Here is a 13,454-nt window from a genome sequence, read left to right as displayed (position 1 = left end):
TTTCAGTTTTGGTGGTATTTTACTCATTAGGACCCTGAGTAAGCATAATCAGAGAGACTTTCCTCACCAGAAAACTTCCGACCTTTCTGTAGCTATATAATAACTTAGCAAGATAGCAATATATAGCTTGGATCTTCCTGTTTCCTAGCTGGCTAACCAACTATATTATCCTTATTGTGGTATAGCAACTATTTTGAGGATAATTGGCATGAATTTCCTGTCTCTCTCCTAAAATCCTGATACGTCCCTTAGGAATTAATCAATGATGGAGCAAAACTAGTCACGTGAATACACTCCCCTCGGAACTGTGAGAACTCAAAACAAAGTGTAGATGCCATAGCCCTATAGTGGATTAAACAGGAAAAAACTATTTGGTTTATTTGTGGTACACAAAGGACTGACAGGATTGTTTAAATCATGGGCTCAGTGGTGGGATTCAACTATGTGAACGACCGGTTCTCTGTGTGGATGCCACTTCCGGAAGTCCATTCTTGGCCCAGGCAACAAAAAATTAGCTACCGGTTCTGCCGAAGTGGTGCCAACCAGCTGAATCCCATCACTGCATGGGCTGATATGAGGCCTACATCACAGGATCATAAGGAAACATAAGGTAGTCTGATGCCAAAGTAAGTGGAAAGTGACTAAAAGTCAGTGTAGGTAATTGTAAACATTTGTAAATATAGTCACATCAACTTTCTGTATAATGTTCACAGCTGATCCTACAACTTGCCGCAATTTTCTCCACGTAAAAGCTGTACAGGATAGGTAGGAGGGAAAAGAAATCTGCAGACACTGTCCTTTACTCACCTTATGGACAAACTGCTCAACTCGAGTTTGAAGTCCCCACACTTCAAATTTCACAGATACAAGTTTGTAGGAGCACATAATGGGGTCTTGAGTTTCTCTCCAACCTTCTTTTAATAGGCCTCTCCCAGTCTTCTCTGATTTGAAGCATTTAGGATCCTATTGAGAACAAGAAGACTGAGTGAATAGCCTAATTAACATTGAAGTCTACCTTTGGAAAAAAAAGAACCACTTGTTGTTATAGGTAGTCCTCGATGTATGACCACAATTGAGCCCAACATTTCTGACACTGAGTGAGACATCTCTTACATGAATATTACCCCATTTTACGATCTTTCTTGCTACATTTGTTAAGTGAATCACTGCAGTTGTTTAGTTAGTAACATGGTTGTTAAGTGAATCTGGTTTCTCCATTGACTTTGCTCGTCAGAAGGTCACAAAAAGTAATCACATGACCCAGGACACACTGCAACTGTCACAAATATGAGTCAAATGCCAAGCGTCTGAATTTTAATCACATGACCATGGGGATGCTGCAATGGTCATAAGTGTGAGAAACAGTCATAAGTCATTTTTTTCAGTGCTGTTGTAACTTTGAATGGTCACTAAATGAACTGTTGTAAGTCAAGGACTACCTGTACTAGTAAGAATGAAACTTCACAAACTTATTTCTATCTATGTCAGGAACAATGTTCACTTTGTGTTCTTTTTTCCTGTATTTATTATCATTACAGCTGGAAGCTAGTTGTTTGGAGAAGCAGACTGGAGATTTTAGCAAAACAACTATATTAATCCCAATCCTTATTCTTAAGTCATTATTGAAGCATTTTTCCTAGCCCCATTTAACATTCTCTCTAAATTGCATTTGTGAGTTTGGCAGGCATATAAATAATAAAATAAAAATAAAAAAATAAAATAAAATAAAAAATAAGATAAGATAAGATAAGATAAGATAAGATAAGATAAGATAAGATAAGATAAGATAAGATAAGATAAGATAAAATAATAAAATAAAATAAAATAAAATAAAATAATAAACTAATTTACATGAAAGCTGGGACATGACCAATGAAGTAAAGACAAGGATAGAGAAAGCTTGAACAGCATTCTTCAAAATGAAAAAGGTCTTCTGCAGTCACGACAGCAGAAGACTGAAACTCAGGCTTGTCAGATGCTATATTTTTTCTATCGTGCTCTATGGAGTAGAGAGTTGGTCTCTGACAGAAGGCCACCTGAACAGACTAAAAGCATTTGAAATGTGGATTTACAGGCGGCTGTTACGTATAAGCTGGGTTGACAAGATCAGAAATGAGGAGATAATAAGCCGCCTGGGAAAGCCAAGGGAAATCATCAAAACAATTAAAAAACAAAAGTTAGAATATTTCAGACATGTGATGCGACACCCAGAAAAATACGGCATACTCCATTTAATCCTCCAGGGAAAGATTGAAGGCAAATGAGGTCCAGGCAGAAGAAGAACATCATGGCTTCAAAATCTAAGGGACTGGTTTGGACAAAACTCAGCAGCACTTTTTCATGCGGCTGCTGATAAAAACAGGATCGCCAACATGATCGCCAACGTCCGATAACGGATATGGCACAAGAAGAAGAAGAAAATAATAATATAAAATATAAAATTAAATAAAATAAAGAAGGTGTAAGCAAATAAAGAACTGAACTGGGGGAGAAGGTATTGATTGTCAGTTGAGAAGATTCTACAAGCCTACAGCAATAAATCTTCACGTGTGGATGTGCCTGATATGATGTAGGAGATGACCAGGCTGACCCTGAGGGTGGAAGTCAAACACATGAATCAGCTTGGAGTCACTATGTCCTTGTAAGAGACCTATGTCCAATTCCCCCCCCTTGAAGTCTGTTGACTCCTATCTGGCACCAATTTGCCTTGACCATTAATAGTTCAGATTCTTGTTTATAGGTAGCATGAACTAAACTTTTGTAGTTCTTTTGAACTCTATCCTGGTTCCTAACTTCTTGCACCTGAAGCATGAACCCAACTGGATCTCCCTATATCTTGAGCTAGAGCCTGACATTTGTTTAACAACCACATGATTTACTTACCAGTAACGGCAGCTGTGACATGCTTTACCACCATTGTAAAAATGGTTGTAAAATCAAGTCCGGTCAAATGATGCCTTGACTTACGATCACAATGTTTTAGGATCATAGCTCCACTATGGTCATAAGTCAAGGACTACCTGTATCTTCTTGGGTACCAAATAAAAATAGGTTTGCAATGATCACAACATAGTATAGTCACGTTAAGCTGTACAAGGATCAGGGCAGAGGTAGGATATTGACTGGGTGATGATATTCCTGTTCAAAATTGTAAATGTAGGCTAAAATTGAACACATTCTAACAGGTTTCCATTAAATATTATTGTTGTTGTAAATGTATGCATTCAATTGGAACAGAGTAAGATTTATTAATAGGTGTGATCTTTTTGAAAAGTTTAACCTGCTTGAATACTCTTTGGGTTAATGGATAACGTATTTGCACATTTTAATTTTGATATTTCAGATAGATTTGCAACTAGTTCAGGTAGTTTTGATACCAGATACAGTAATTCTCGGCTTTCCACTCTCCAGATGCTCATCTCATTCATAATCTGATTCCTGACAATCTAAAAGAGCTTCTTCTATGTATTTGAAAGTAGGTTTTCCAAAATATATTTGGCACACTTCTCTCCTCCACTCCCACACCAAAAATAATTACATTTGGCAGCTTCTTTTTTCCCCCTCCCTTTGATTCCAAAACAAATAAAGCGCAGATAAAGCAGTACATCTGCCTTGGGAGCGCTCAAGACTTGAAAGTGCTATTTTAAAACATCCTGTGCTTGGCAACACAATGTACTGAAAACACAGAGCAATTTGTGCTATTTGAAAGGAAAATTATTCCATCAAAATGAGTTTGCCACATAAATTATGTTTGACTGAAGCCCAGAAGAGAGCATTGGAGAATTCTAACATGAGTGATTGAAAAAGGTCTTTAACATAAGACTTGCAGAACAATTATAAAGTGAATCTTAAGTTAAACCTAAGTGGGTAGTTTTGTTTTTCACAGATACTTTATGACAATTGGGAAAGAACACAGTGAAAAACATGTCTATGAGAAAACTTTAACAAGACTAAAAAGTTTTATTGCTCTTGGAGCCTTAGGTATAAATGGTACCACTGATATTATAAGAAAAACTCTATATGCTTAAGGGAATGTATGTGTTTGTGTGTACATGTGTGTCACACGCATACATACACATACATATATAATTCTAAGACACCTGACAAATTGCTTTAGAAACTCTTGCAAATCTCTGATAATCTACTAATTTAGACAAAAACAATAATGAAATATAGATAGTCCTTGACTTACAACCGTTTGTTTAATGACTGTTTGAAGTTACAATAGCATTGAAAAAGGGACTTATGAGCATTTTTCACACTTACGACTACTGCAACATCCCCATGGTCACGTGATTAAAATTCAGACGCTTGGCAACCAATTCGTATTTATGATGGTTGCAATGTCCCAGGGTCATGTGATCCCCTTTTGCAACTTTCTGACAAGCAAAGTCAATGGAGAAGCCAGATTCACTTAACCACTGTGTTGCTAAGTAAACAATTGTAGTGATTTACTTAACAACTGTGGCAAGAAAGGTCGCAAAATGGGGCAAAACTCACTTAACAGCTGTCTCGCTTAGCAACAAAAATGTTGGGTTCAATTGTGGTCCTAAGTCAAGGATTACCTGTACTACATCTACAAAGTAGAAATTTATTGAAGGATTTCTTCCCTTTATTCGTGAACTAGCATCTGTCTGTATGAATCTGCTAAGAGTATTCAGCTAGAATCTAGCCTGGAGGAGACACACACTTCTGATATTTCATACTGTACACATTTCTTATTTATAGTTTAGTAGTCTACGAAGGGTGCATAAATCAAGATTCTAAACTGGGAGATCTGGGTTGACTTCATCAAGCTACTGTTGTAATATTTTTATGATATCCTTTTTGTTATTGGATTTGGCTGGGGTTTTTTTTTTTTTTGCTATTGTTAGATTTCTGCTGCTAAGTAAGGTATTGATTGAGTTTTGCCCCATTTTACCTTTCTTGCCGCAGTTGTTAAGTGAATCACTGCAGTTAAGTTAGTAACACAGTGAATCTAGCTTCCCCATTGACTTTGCTTAACAGAAGGCTACAAAAAGGTGATCACATGATCCCGGGATACTGTAGCGGTCATAAATACGAGCCAGTTGCCAAGTGTGCAAATTTAGACCTCACGACCACAGGGATGCTGCAATGGTCGTAAGTGTGAAAAACTGTCACAAATCACTTCAAACGGTCACTAAATGAATGGTTGTAAGTTGAGGATGACCTCTATTGTTTTATTTGATCTTCTTACTGTAAGGAAGGAAGGAAATGTAACCCCCTTAGAATCTCTCTGGATTGGAATGAGATATGAACTCCTATTAAAATACCGATACCTTTGACCCATACCATACCAGAAAAATCAGACCTTAAATCCTTTTTTAAACCTTTTTTTTTTTTTTTTGCAAAAGGGGAAGAGATTTGTGTTTTGATGCAAAACTGAGGGAATAGTCAAGAAGAGTAAGCTATGATTGGTGGTTGTTTCTGCAAGCCCTGTACTGTAAATGTGCAAGGAAGTGAATACACTTATTAAATTTCTTGGTGGTTATAAATATAGAGAGCCAGTTTCATGCAGTGGTGAAGGCACCAGGCTAGAAACAGGGAATTACTGAGTTTTTTCCGCCTTAGCTATGAAAGCCAGGTGGTGTGACTTCACACTCTCTCAGCCCAATTCACCTCCCGGAATGGTTGTTGTGGGGAAAATAGGAGGAAGGAGTGTTAGGTATGTTTGCCATCTTCAGTTTATTTATAATAATAATGAAGGTGGGATATAAATAGATAAATAAATAAACCCACTTCTGAAAACCCTTGATAAGAAAACTGCAGGGACCTATCCAGGCAATGACCAAGGACTCAGCTTGAGTTGAAAGTACACAGATATTTAGAGAGCCAGTTTGGTGTAATGGTTAAGGGAGGGGTCCCCAACCCCCGGTCCGTGGACCAGTACCAGGCCGCGGCATGCCAGCAACCGGTCCGCACAAACAAGCAAAGCCCCATCCGCGAGATGCAGGCAGCACACAAAACCACGCACTCTCCGGTCTGCGGAAACCTCTCTCTCCACGGAACCGGCCCCTGGTGCCCAAAAGGTTGGGGACCTCTGGGTTAAGGCATCAGGCTAGAAATGAGAGACCCCAAGTTCTAGACCTGCCGTGGGCACAAAGCCAGCTCAGTTTCCTTGGGCCAGTAACTTTCTCTCGGCCTTAGGAAGGAGGCAATGGCAAACCCACTTCTGAAGATCATTGCCAAGAAAACTGCAGGAACGTGCCCAGGCAGTTTCCTAAGAATTGGACCCAACTGAATGGAAGAAAGAAATGTTATAAACAGTCAGAACAGCCCTGCTTCGTTTTCATGGGTCTGGGGAAGTCTCGTCTTCTTGAGGTGCCCATCGAAAGTAGTGCCTCTTTTCACGGGATTATAATTTATCTATTTTATTTTTAGGTCCTTGTGTGTTAATACAGTGATGCTATGCAAATGGATAACTATGGCTGAATGTAATACCGGATGCAACATTCAGCTTCCTGAAAATTTTTATCTTTTCAAATGGAACTTCCATGTGGCTCCTTGTGGCTGAAGGAAAGCAGAGGAGTGTATAATGCAGGGGTAGGCAAGCTTGGCTCTTTTATGACTTGTGGACTTCAACTCCCAGAATTCCTGAGCCAGCATGGCTCAGCTTGGAAACCTCTCCCTTTCCCCTCAGCATGGCTGGCTCAGGAATTCTGGGAGTTGAAGTCCACGAGTCATAAAAGAGCCAAGATTGCCTACTCCTGGTATAATGCAACAGCAATAAAATTTTAGAAACAATTAAATAACATTTCTAGTGAACAGGAATGTAGTTAATGTGTGTTACACAGTTTCCTCTCACGAGAGGAGCAACGTAAAAAAATGCAAAGACAAGGAAAGCAGGCAGACCCTCTTTATTTGCATGAACTAACAGCTCTTAACTTTTTGTTTCCTTAAAACAAAGTGTGAATAAAACAAAAAGTTAAGAGCTGCTAGTTTTTTTGCAAATAAAAACGTGCGTTTGTTAGCGTCTTTTTCGTAGGGTCAGAAGGATTGCCATCTACAGTAGCTCAGCACAATTGTTGCAAAAGTTGAACTTCTGTATCCTCTCAAGTTTTGGAAAGCAGGAGGGAATGCTCTTTGTGACTGATTGCTACCAGCAATATCTATGTCATGTTTACTGTTTTAATCCAAATATTACACTGGGAGTTTAGATGTGAGAGACTGTGGGAAGGAAACCAAGGAGCAGGAGGTATAGTACATATAAGAAGAGGCAATATAGTCCAGTTGTGAAAGCTCTGGAAAGAAAGAAACTCACAGGGAATTCACAGTAAGTCTGGCTGGGAATATTCTTACAGTTTTCAAGATTAGTTTTTTATTTTTTTATCTTAGATTAGCATCTGAGAGGTCTTTCTGAAATCCACATGCTTCTTTGGTTTGCTAACTATGTGGGGCTGGACAGCATACCATTCAGATTCCAATGTTTGGAATGGCATTTAAGAGGAAGGAAGGAAAGATTGATTGGTCGCATTTGACTATATTTTTTACTACTTGCAACCACTATGAATTCAGCAAAACTTTGCTGACCAATCTCCAGAATGTCTTCTCTCCCTCTTCTGTGTAAAAGAGGCAGTACAGGACTCAGATGTTTCTTTTTTTTTCTTTTTTCTTTGTTTTAATAGTAAAGGGACTGACTGTGTTCCTACTGCTGTGCAGGTAGTCCTTGGTTAACGAATTGTTCAGCGACCGTTCAAAGTTATGAAGGCACTGAACAATAGTCCTCAGAGTTCTGGCTGTCCCAGACCCCCCACACTCACATAATCACAATCACACTCTAGCTCACACTTACGACGGTTGCAGTTTTCTGCAGTCTTATGATTGCCGTTTGTGACTTTCCCTGCTGGCTTCCTAGAAGCAAAGTCAATGGGGAAGCCGGCAGAGAAGATTGTAAGTTGTTCCTCTAAATTGCCCCCACTCCCACTACTTTTTCCCTTGAGGACCTCAGCTACAGAGTAGTTCCATGGTGCACATCCGTAGCATCTCCCGCCCACATTTCATAGTGCACGCTTGCCTGGCCACACTGGCATGGTGCTGCAGGGGCCACCAATGCCCCTTCATGCACTAGTCCCACTATGCTTATGCTACAGCAGGCGCTTACTTGCCCACTGGCCTCCTTGCAGGACTTGCAACTTCCTGCAGCTTCTCCACTGATTTTGCCTGTTGGAAACTGGCAGAAAGTTGCAAGGAGGTCCTCCCTTAACAACCTGCAATCCTCACTTAATTATGCCTTGGAGACTGCCAGGACTGCTGTGGCTAAGCAAAGCAGTCATACGACATCGTATATTATAACTCCATCACATAGTGATGGGAATACTGGTCCCAGTTACTATCGTTAAGTGAGAATTACGGTACCTGTAGTGCAATCTCTCTTTCAAGAGAGCTAACCTGCTTAGCCCTGGTTCTTATGTCAGGCTTTAAGACATTTTAATAGAAGTTGCATGTGAGCCAGTAAGCCAGTGAATGGGCACTATAGTTTGGAAGGGGCTTCGTTTCTCTTGCCAGCCGGATTTATTGTAGGAACATGGCATGCTGTCCCAGAAAGACACTTGGCATCTATCTTTATATTTATAGAGTAGAATGAAAAATATCAGAAGACTCTATATGGGGGCGTAGTAGGAGATTTTTTAAAAGTTCTAGCCATAGGGATACTGAACCTTGTGTGAGAGGTCAAATTCCATCAGTTACATCTTTTTTTAAAAAAATGTGATTTTGAGTCCCCCTAAGAGAAGAAGCAGTCTTCTCGCTAACATAAGGAGTCTACCTAGTGAAGGTGACAGTTGGAATTCTGGATTCTGCCCACCACACATTTAGGAAAGCGATTGGTGGTTAGCTTTCCCATTGATAGGTGACATTGTGTGGGAAGAGAAATAATCCATCATTTACTGCTCTGGAAGTCTTCTGCATGACATTGTTTGAGGACAGCAACACTATTGGCCTTGTTGCTGAAGAGTGAGAAAAGCAGATGTGGAGGGCATGATTTTTATGCTGACATACTTTCTTCCCTGTCTCAAGGATGGAGGAACACTCACGAATGTGGCTGTACGGATAAGCCCTATGTCAGTCTTTGCTGCAGAAGCCACGCCTCTTGAACTGAAAATTTCTAGAACACGGTCTGAGGAACTAATGCCATTTGGCTGACAAGAGACAAGGCCAGTGCTTTTTTTGTAAAAAAAAAAAAAAAAAAAAGGTGCCGCAATTCACACACATCATACAACCCGCCTTGCCTACCCTACAAGGATCCATCCCAAAAAAGGTGCCGGAACTCCGTTCTGGGCGTTCTATGACAAAAAAGCCCTGGACAAGGCTATAGGACTTGCAAACACTGAAGTGAATTATGAAAATTCATTGCATCCAAATGATATCTCTCTATTTAGGGTTTGTGAAAGGATTTTTAAGTGCTGAAGTTAAAAACATGGAATATCAGCAAAGTGAATTCACAATCTGCACTGACTTCTGGAGGCCAGCCATTCACCGTCTAGGACAGGGGTAGGCAACCTTGGCTCTTTTATGACTCGTGGACTTCAACTCCCAGAATCCCTGAGCCAGCCATGCTGAGGGGAAAGGGAGAGGTTTCCAAGCTGAGCCATGCTGGCTCAGGAATTCTGGGAGTTGAAGTCCACGAGTCATAAAAGAGCCAAGGTTGCCTACCCCTGGTCTAGGAAATTTCTCCTTAGTTCCGGGTTGGTTCTCCCCCCACTTCCCCAAAGTGAGGTTGGTCTCATCACTCCTGAGTTTCCAAGGATTCTTAAGACCTGGTTATGCCAGCAAGCCCCAGCCAGGGGCTGGAGAATTTGTGAGGTGGCTCTTATTGTTATTAACTTCCCTTTGTTGCTATTTCTATGTTTTGTTCTCTTTTTTAAAAAAAATAGTTTTTAAATGTTTTTTGTAATTAATAATAAGTGGTTTTGTGTATTAATTCATAGTTTTAACTTCATTGTATGCCATCCAGAGTCACTTATGATGGGACAGATGGCCGTATAAATTAGATAGATAAATAACTCTAGATACCTCTAATGAGTTGCTTTCAAAATATACACATGCACACATGAACAGCATCTGAGTTATAAAGAAGAGAAATTCGATGCCTAACCATGAAAAATCTTTCCCAAATTACTACATAATCTAAACAGCACAGGTAGTCCTTGACTTAGGACTATAATTGAGCCCGGAATTATGGCCATTAGTCATTGCAGTCATTAAGAGAGTCATTAGGTGACTGGCTCTGATTTTACAATATTTTTACAACAGTTATTAAGCAAACACCACAATCATTAAACACCCAATGGGTGGGTTTTTTTTACTGGAAACTGGAAGTAAATACCAGAAATCAGCAAAAAAGTAAAAAATTTGTGGTTATGTGACTGTGGGACGTACAAATGGCCGTAAAATTGAGCTGCTTACCAACCATCCAAAATGCAATAGTGTGACTGTATGTGCATATGTTTGTGTATGTGGCTTTGCAACTTTGAAATCAAGTCCTAAGTACTTTGGGGGGGGAGGTCCATTGTAACACTGAATGTTCGCTAAGTGACTGATTGTAAGTTGAAGACTCCCTGTAGAGTAGTGCCTAAAAGCCAGTGAGAGTGAAGGTTTAAAGAGGTTTAATACAGGTAACAAGAGGTCAAACCCCAGAGCACCTATTTAAAAAAGTGCAGGTAGATGGAATGAAGGCAAACAGATGAAAAGAAAGCAGTCTGGGAATTGTGGGCAGAAAAATCATATATTGCTATTGCAGGAACAACATGGAACTTAGTACCTACTCCAGGCAGACAGTACTACAGTATGTGTTGCCTTTGTGCTCTCCAAACATAGCTAGTTGGCCTTCGATAACCCAGGAAGCTAAACAGGCCTTTGGTTTGCTCTAACAGAGTCTTTCTCCTGTGCTTTAAATACAGCACAAATGTATGATCCAAATTATCAGACATTTGCATATGATATGTCGGAATATTTCTTGGTTCCAACTGGTAGCATGATTTTTTTTAAAAAAAATCAGCCAAACTACTCCAGGATGGGAACATTCACCTTTGGGCGGTTTCATGAGTTACTTGCACAATGAAAGGCATTATGTCCCTTACTTACTTCTGATTCTTTGTAATAGCGCTCAGGAATTTCATCACAGGCAATATCAATGAAGCAGACTTCTCGGTCCAGATCTTTGGCTTCGTTATCAAATATCTGCAAGATTTAAAATAAAAACACTTAAACGTTTTAGTAGACATATATTCTGAAGCTAAACTCTGTGGATATTGTGTACTGGCACAACTTGTTTCAAGGAACAAACCTACTGATTTCAAAAGTGGCAGGATATGTTCTTGGCCTTGGTTCCTAATTATAGGTTAGCCGTTGACAAATTGTGCAGGTTGCTGGCAATAACTTCAATGCACAAATCCAAATTTACTTCATGCCTCGAACCCGTTTTCCATGTTATTCTTATAAACGACAGCATGAAAATGTGCTTTAAGAGGTAAGATAGGGGGAAAAAATCAGAGGTAAGCAGCCCTTTCCTAGCCCTTTCAGAGTAGAGATAAATGTTTCCTTATCCCAGGGGTAGGCAACCTTGGCTCTTTTATGACTCGTGGACTTCAACTCCCAGAATTCCTGAGCCAGCTGGCTCAGGAATTCTGGGAGTTGAAGTCCACGAGTCATAAAAGAACCAAGGTTGCCTACCCTTGCCCTATCCAGTCGTGTCCAACTCTAGGACACAGTGCTCATCTCTGTTTCTTGGCCAAGGGAGCCAGTGTTGTCCAAAACATTTTTCATGGTCATGTGGCCAGAATGACTATATGCCGAAGGCACCCAGAACACTATTACCTTCCCACTGAAGTGCTATCTATTTATCTACTTGCATCTGCATGCTTTCAAACTGCTAGGCAGGCAGGAGCTGGGGCAAGTAATAGGAACTTACTCTTTCATGTGGCGCTTGAGTCTCAAACCTGGGCTGTCAGCTTTCGAGCTGACAAGCTAACCGCTGAGCCATCACACCCCCTTTGAGAGTAAACCTATTATTATTCTCCATTGCTGTGACCTTGATATATGCTTCTAAAACATTAACCCTACTTTTGCACGAATAAATACATATTGTTCAATCCACAACTTCTGGGCTAAAAAGAATGTTCCAACTGGATTTGATTTTAGGGGAGCAGAGGTCACTGAACATTTACAGAATTTGCTTCATTTATTTCTTATAAAGCTGCCTCATCGTTCCCAACCTCTTGATGTGTCATTCATTCCAGCTGAAAGCTAACCATTAGCCCTAATCAGCCAGTCTCTCTGAGCTACAGGCTCTGGTATCAAGATACCCCATTATCCATTGAAAGCAAATTAAATATTCCTGGCACTCAGAACTGCCTTTCTGCCCGCTCTTCCTGTCTAAATAAATGTCATACACAGATAGGACAAAGGCCTCTAAACATTTTTCTCAACGGAAGCTTATTGCAATTGGTGAGAGCAAATAAACATAAACATAATAATAATAACAATAACAATAATAAAAATAACAATAACGTTGACGATGATGATGATGTTGGAAGGGACCTTGGAGGTCATCTAGTCCAATCCCCGCTCAGGCAGGAAACCCGGCCTATACCATTTCAGACAAATGGCTGTCCAGTCTCTTCTTAAAAACCTCCAGTGTTGGAGCATTCACAGCTTCTGGAGGCAGGTTGTTCCACTGATTAATTGTTCTAACTGTCAGGAAATTTCTCCTTAGTTCTAGGTTGGTTCTCTCTTTGATTAGTTTCCATCCGTGGCTTCTTGTCCTGCCTTCAGGCGCTTTGGAGAATAGCTTGAATAATCCCAAATATTTTGAGATTCTATTCAAGGTACTGGTTATTATCTCTACAGATGTTTATGGTTCAAGTTCTCAGTACCTTCAAGGACCATGTGCTCCAGGGAGAATTGGTGTGCCAAATATGTGCTGCCTGATATGGGATAGCAATAGCACTTAGACTTATACACTGCTTCATTGTGCTTTGCAGCCCTCTCTAAGTGATTTTACAGAGTCAGCCTATTGACCCCAACAATCTGGGTCCTTATTTTACCGACCTTGGAAGGATGGAAGGCTGAGTCAACCTTGAGCGGGTGAGACTCGAACTGCCAAACTGCTGGCGGCCAGCAGCAGAATCAGCCTGCAGTACTGCATTCTAACCACTGCACCACCAGGGCTCTGCTGCAGATCCCTTACCACTCCCTGAATACCAGCAGGAGACAAGATGAAGGCCTTTTCAGTTATAACCTAGAATAGGTGCCTGGTTAGAACATTTAGGAAAGTTGTTAAGGCAGTTTCTTCTATAAAAACTTTGGAATGGAGCCTATTTACTATTTTGTAATTTTATTGCACCTTTTATGGCTTCATCAGACGATAAAATCGCCCAGAATTGTCAGCTGAGATAGCACAGAAATAACAACGAAGCCAAATTAAACAAATGATT

At 40.2% G+C, this 13,454-nt stretch overlaps 1 protein-coding gene across 1 annotated transcript in view; it reads right to left on the bottom strand.

Moving 5' to 3' along the window:
* The window catches only part of PITPNC1 (phosphatidylinositol transfer protein cytoplasmic 1), a 167,554-nt gene that overhangs the window by 11,403 nt on the left and 142,697 nt on the right, over positions 1-13,454 (bottom strand). The window contains exons 6-7 of the mRNA XM_015812961.1: positions 11,104-11,199; positions 808-963 (exon numbers count right to left, since the gene is read on the bottom strand). Of these exons, the coding sequence (XP_015668447.1) occupies positions 808-963; positions 11,104-11,199 (252 nt within the window). The remainder of the gene's footprint in view (positions 1-807; positions 964-11,103; positions 11,200-13,454) is intronic.

Source organism: Protobothrops mucrosquamatus, unplaced genomic scaffold (genome assembly GCF_001527695.2).
Source record: "Protobothrops mucrosquamatus isolate PMUCROS unplaced genomic scaffold, P.Mucros_1.0 scaffold124, whole genome shotgun sequence".
Taxonomy (NCBI): Eukaryota; Metazoa; Chordata; class Lepidosauria; order Squamata; family Viperidae; genus Protobothrops; species Protobothrops mucrosquamatus.
The sequence above is the reverse complement of the archived record's forward strand: the minus strand, read 5'-3'. Positions and strand labels throughout refer to the sequence as shown.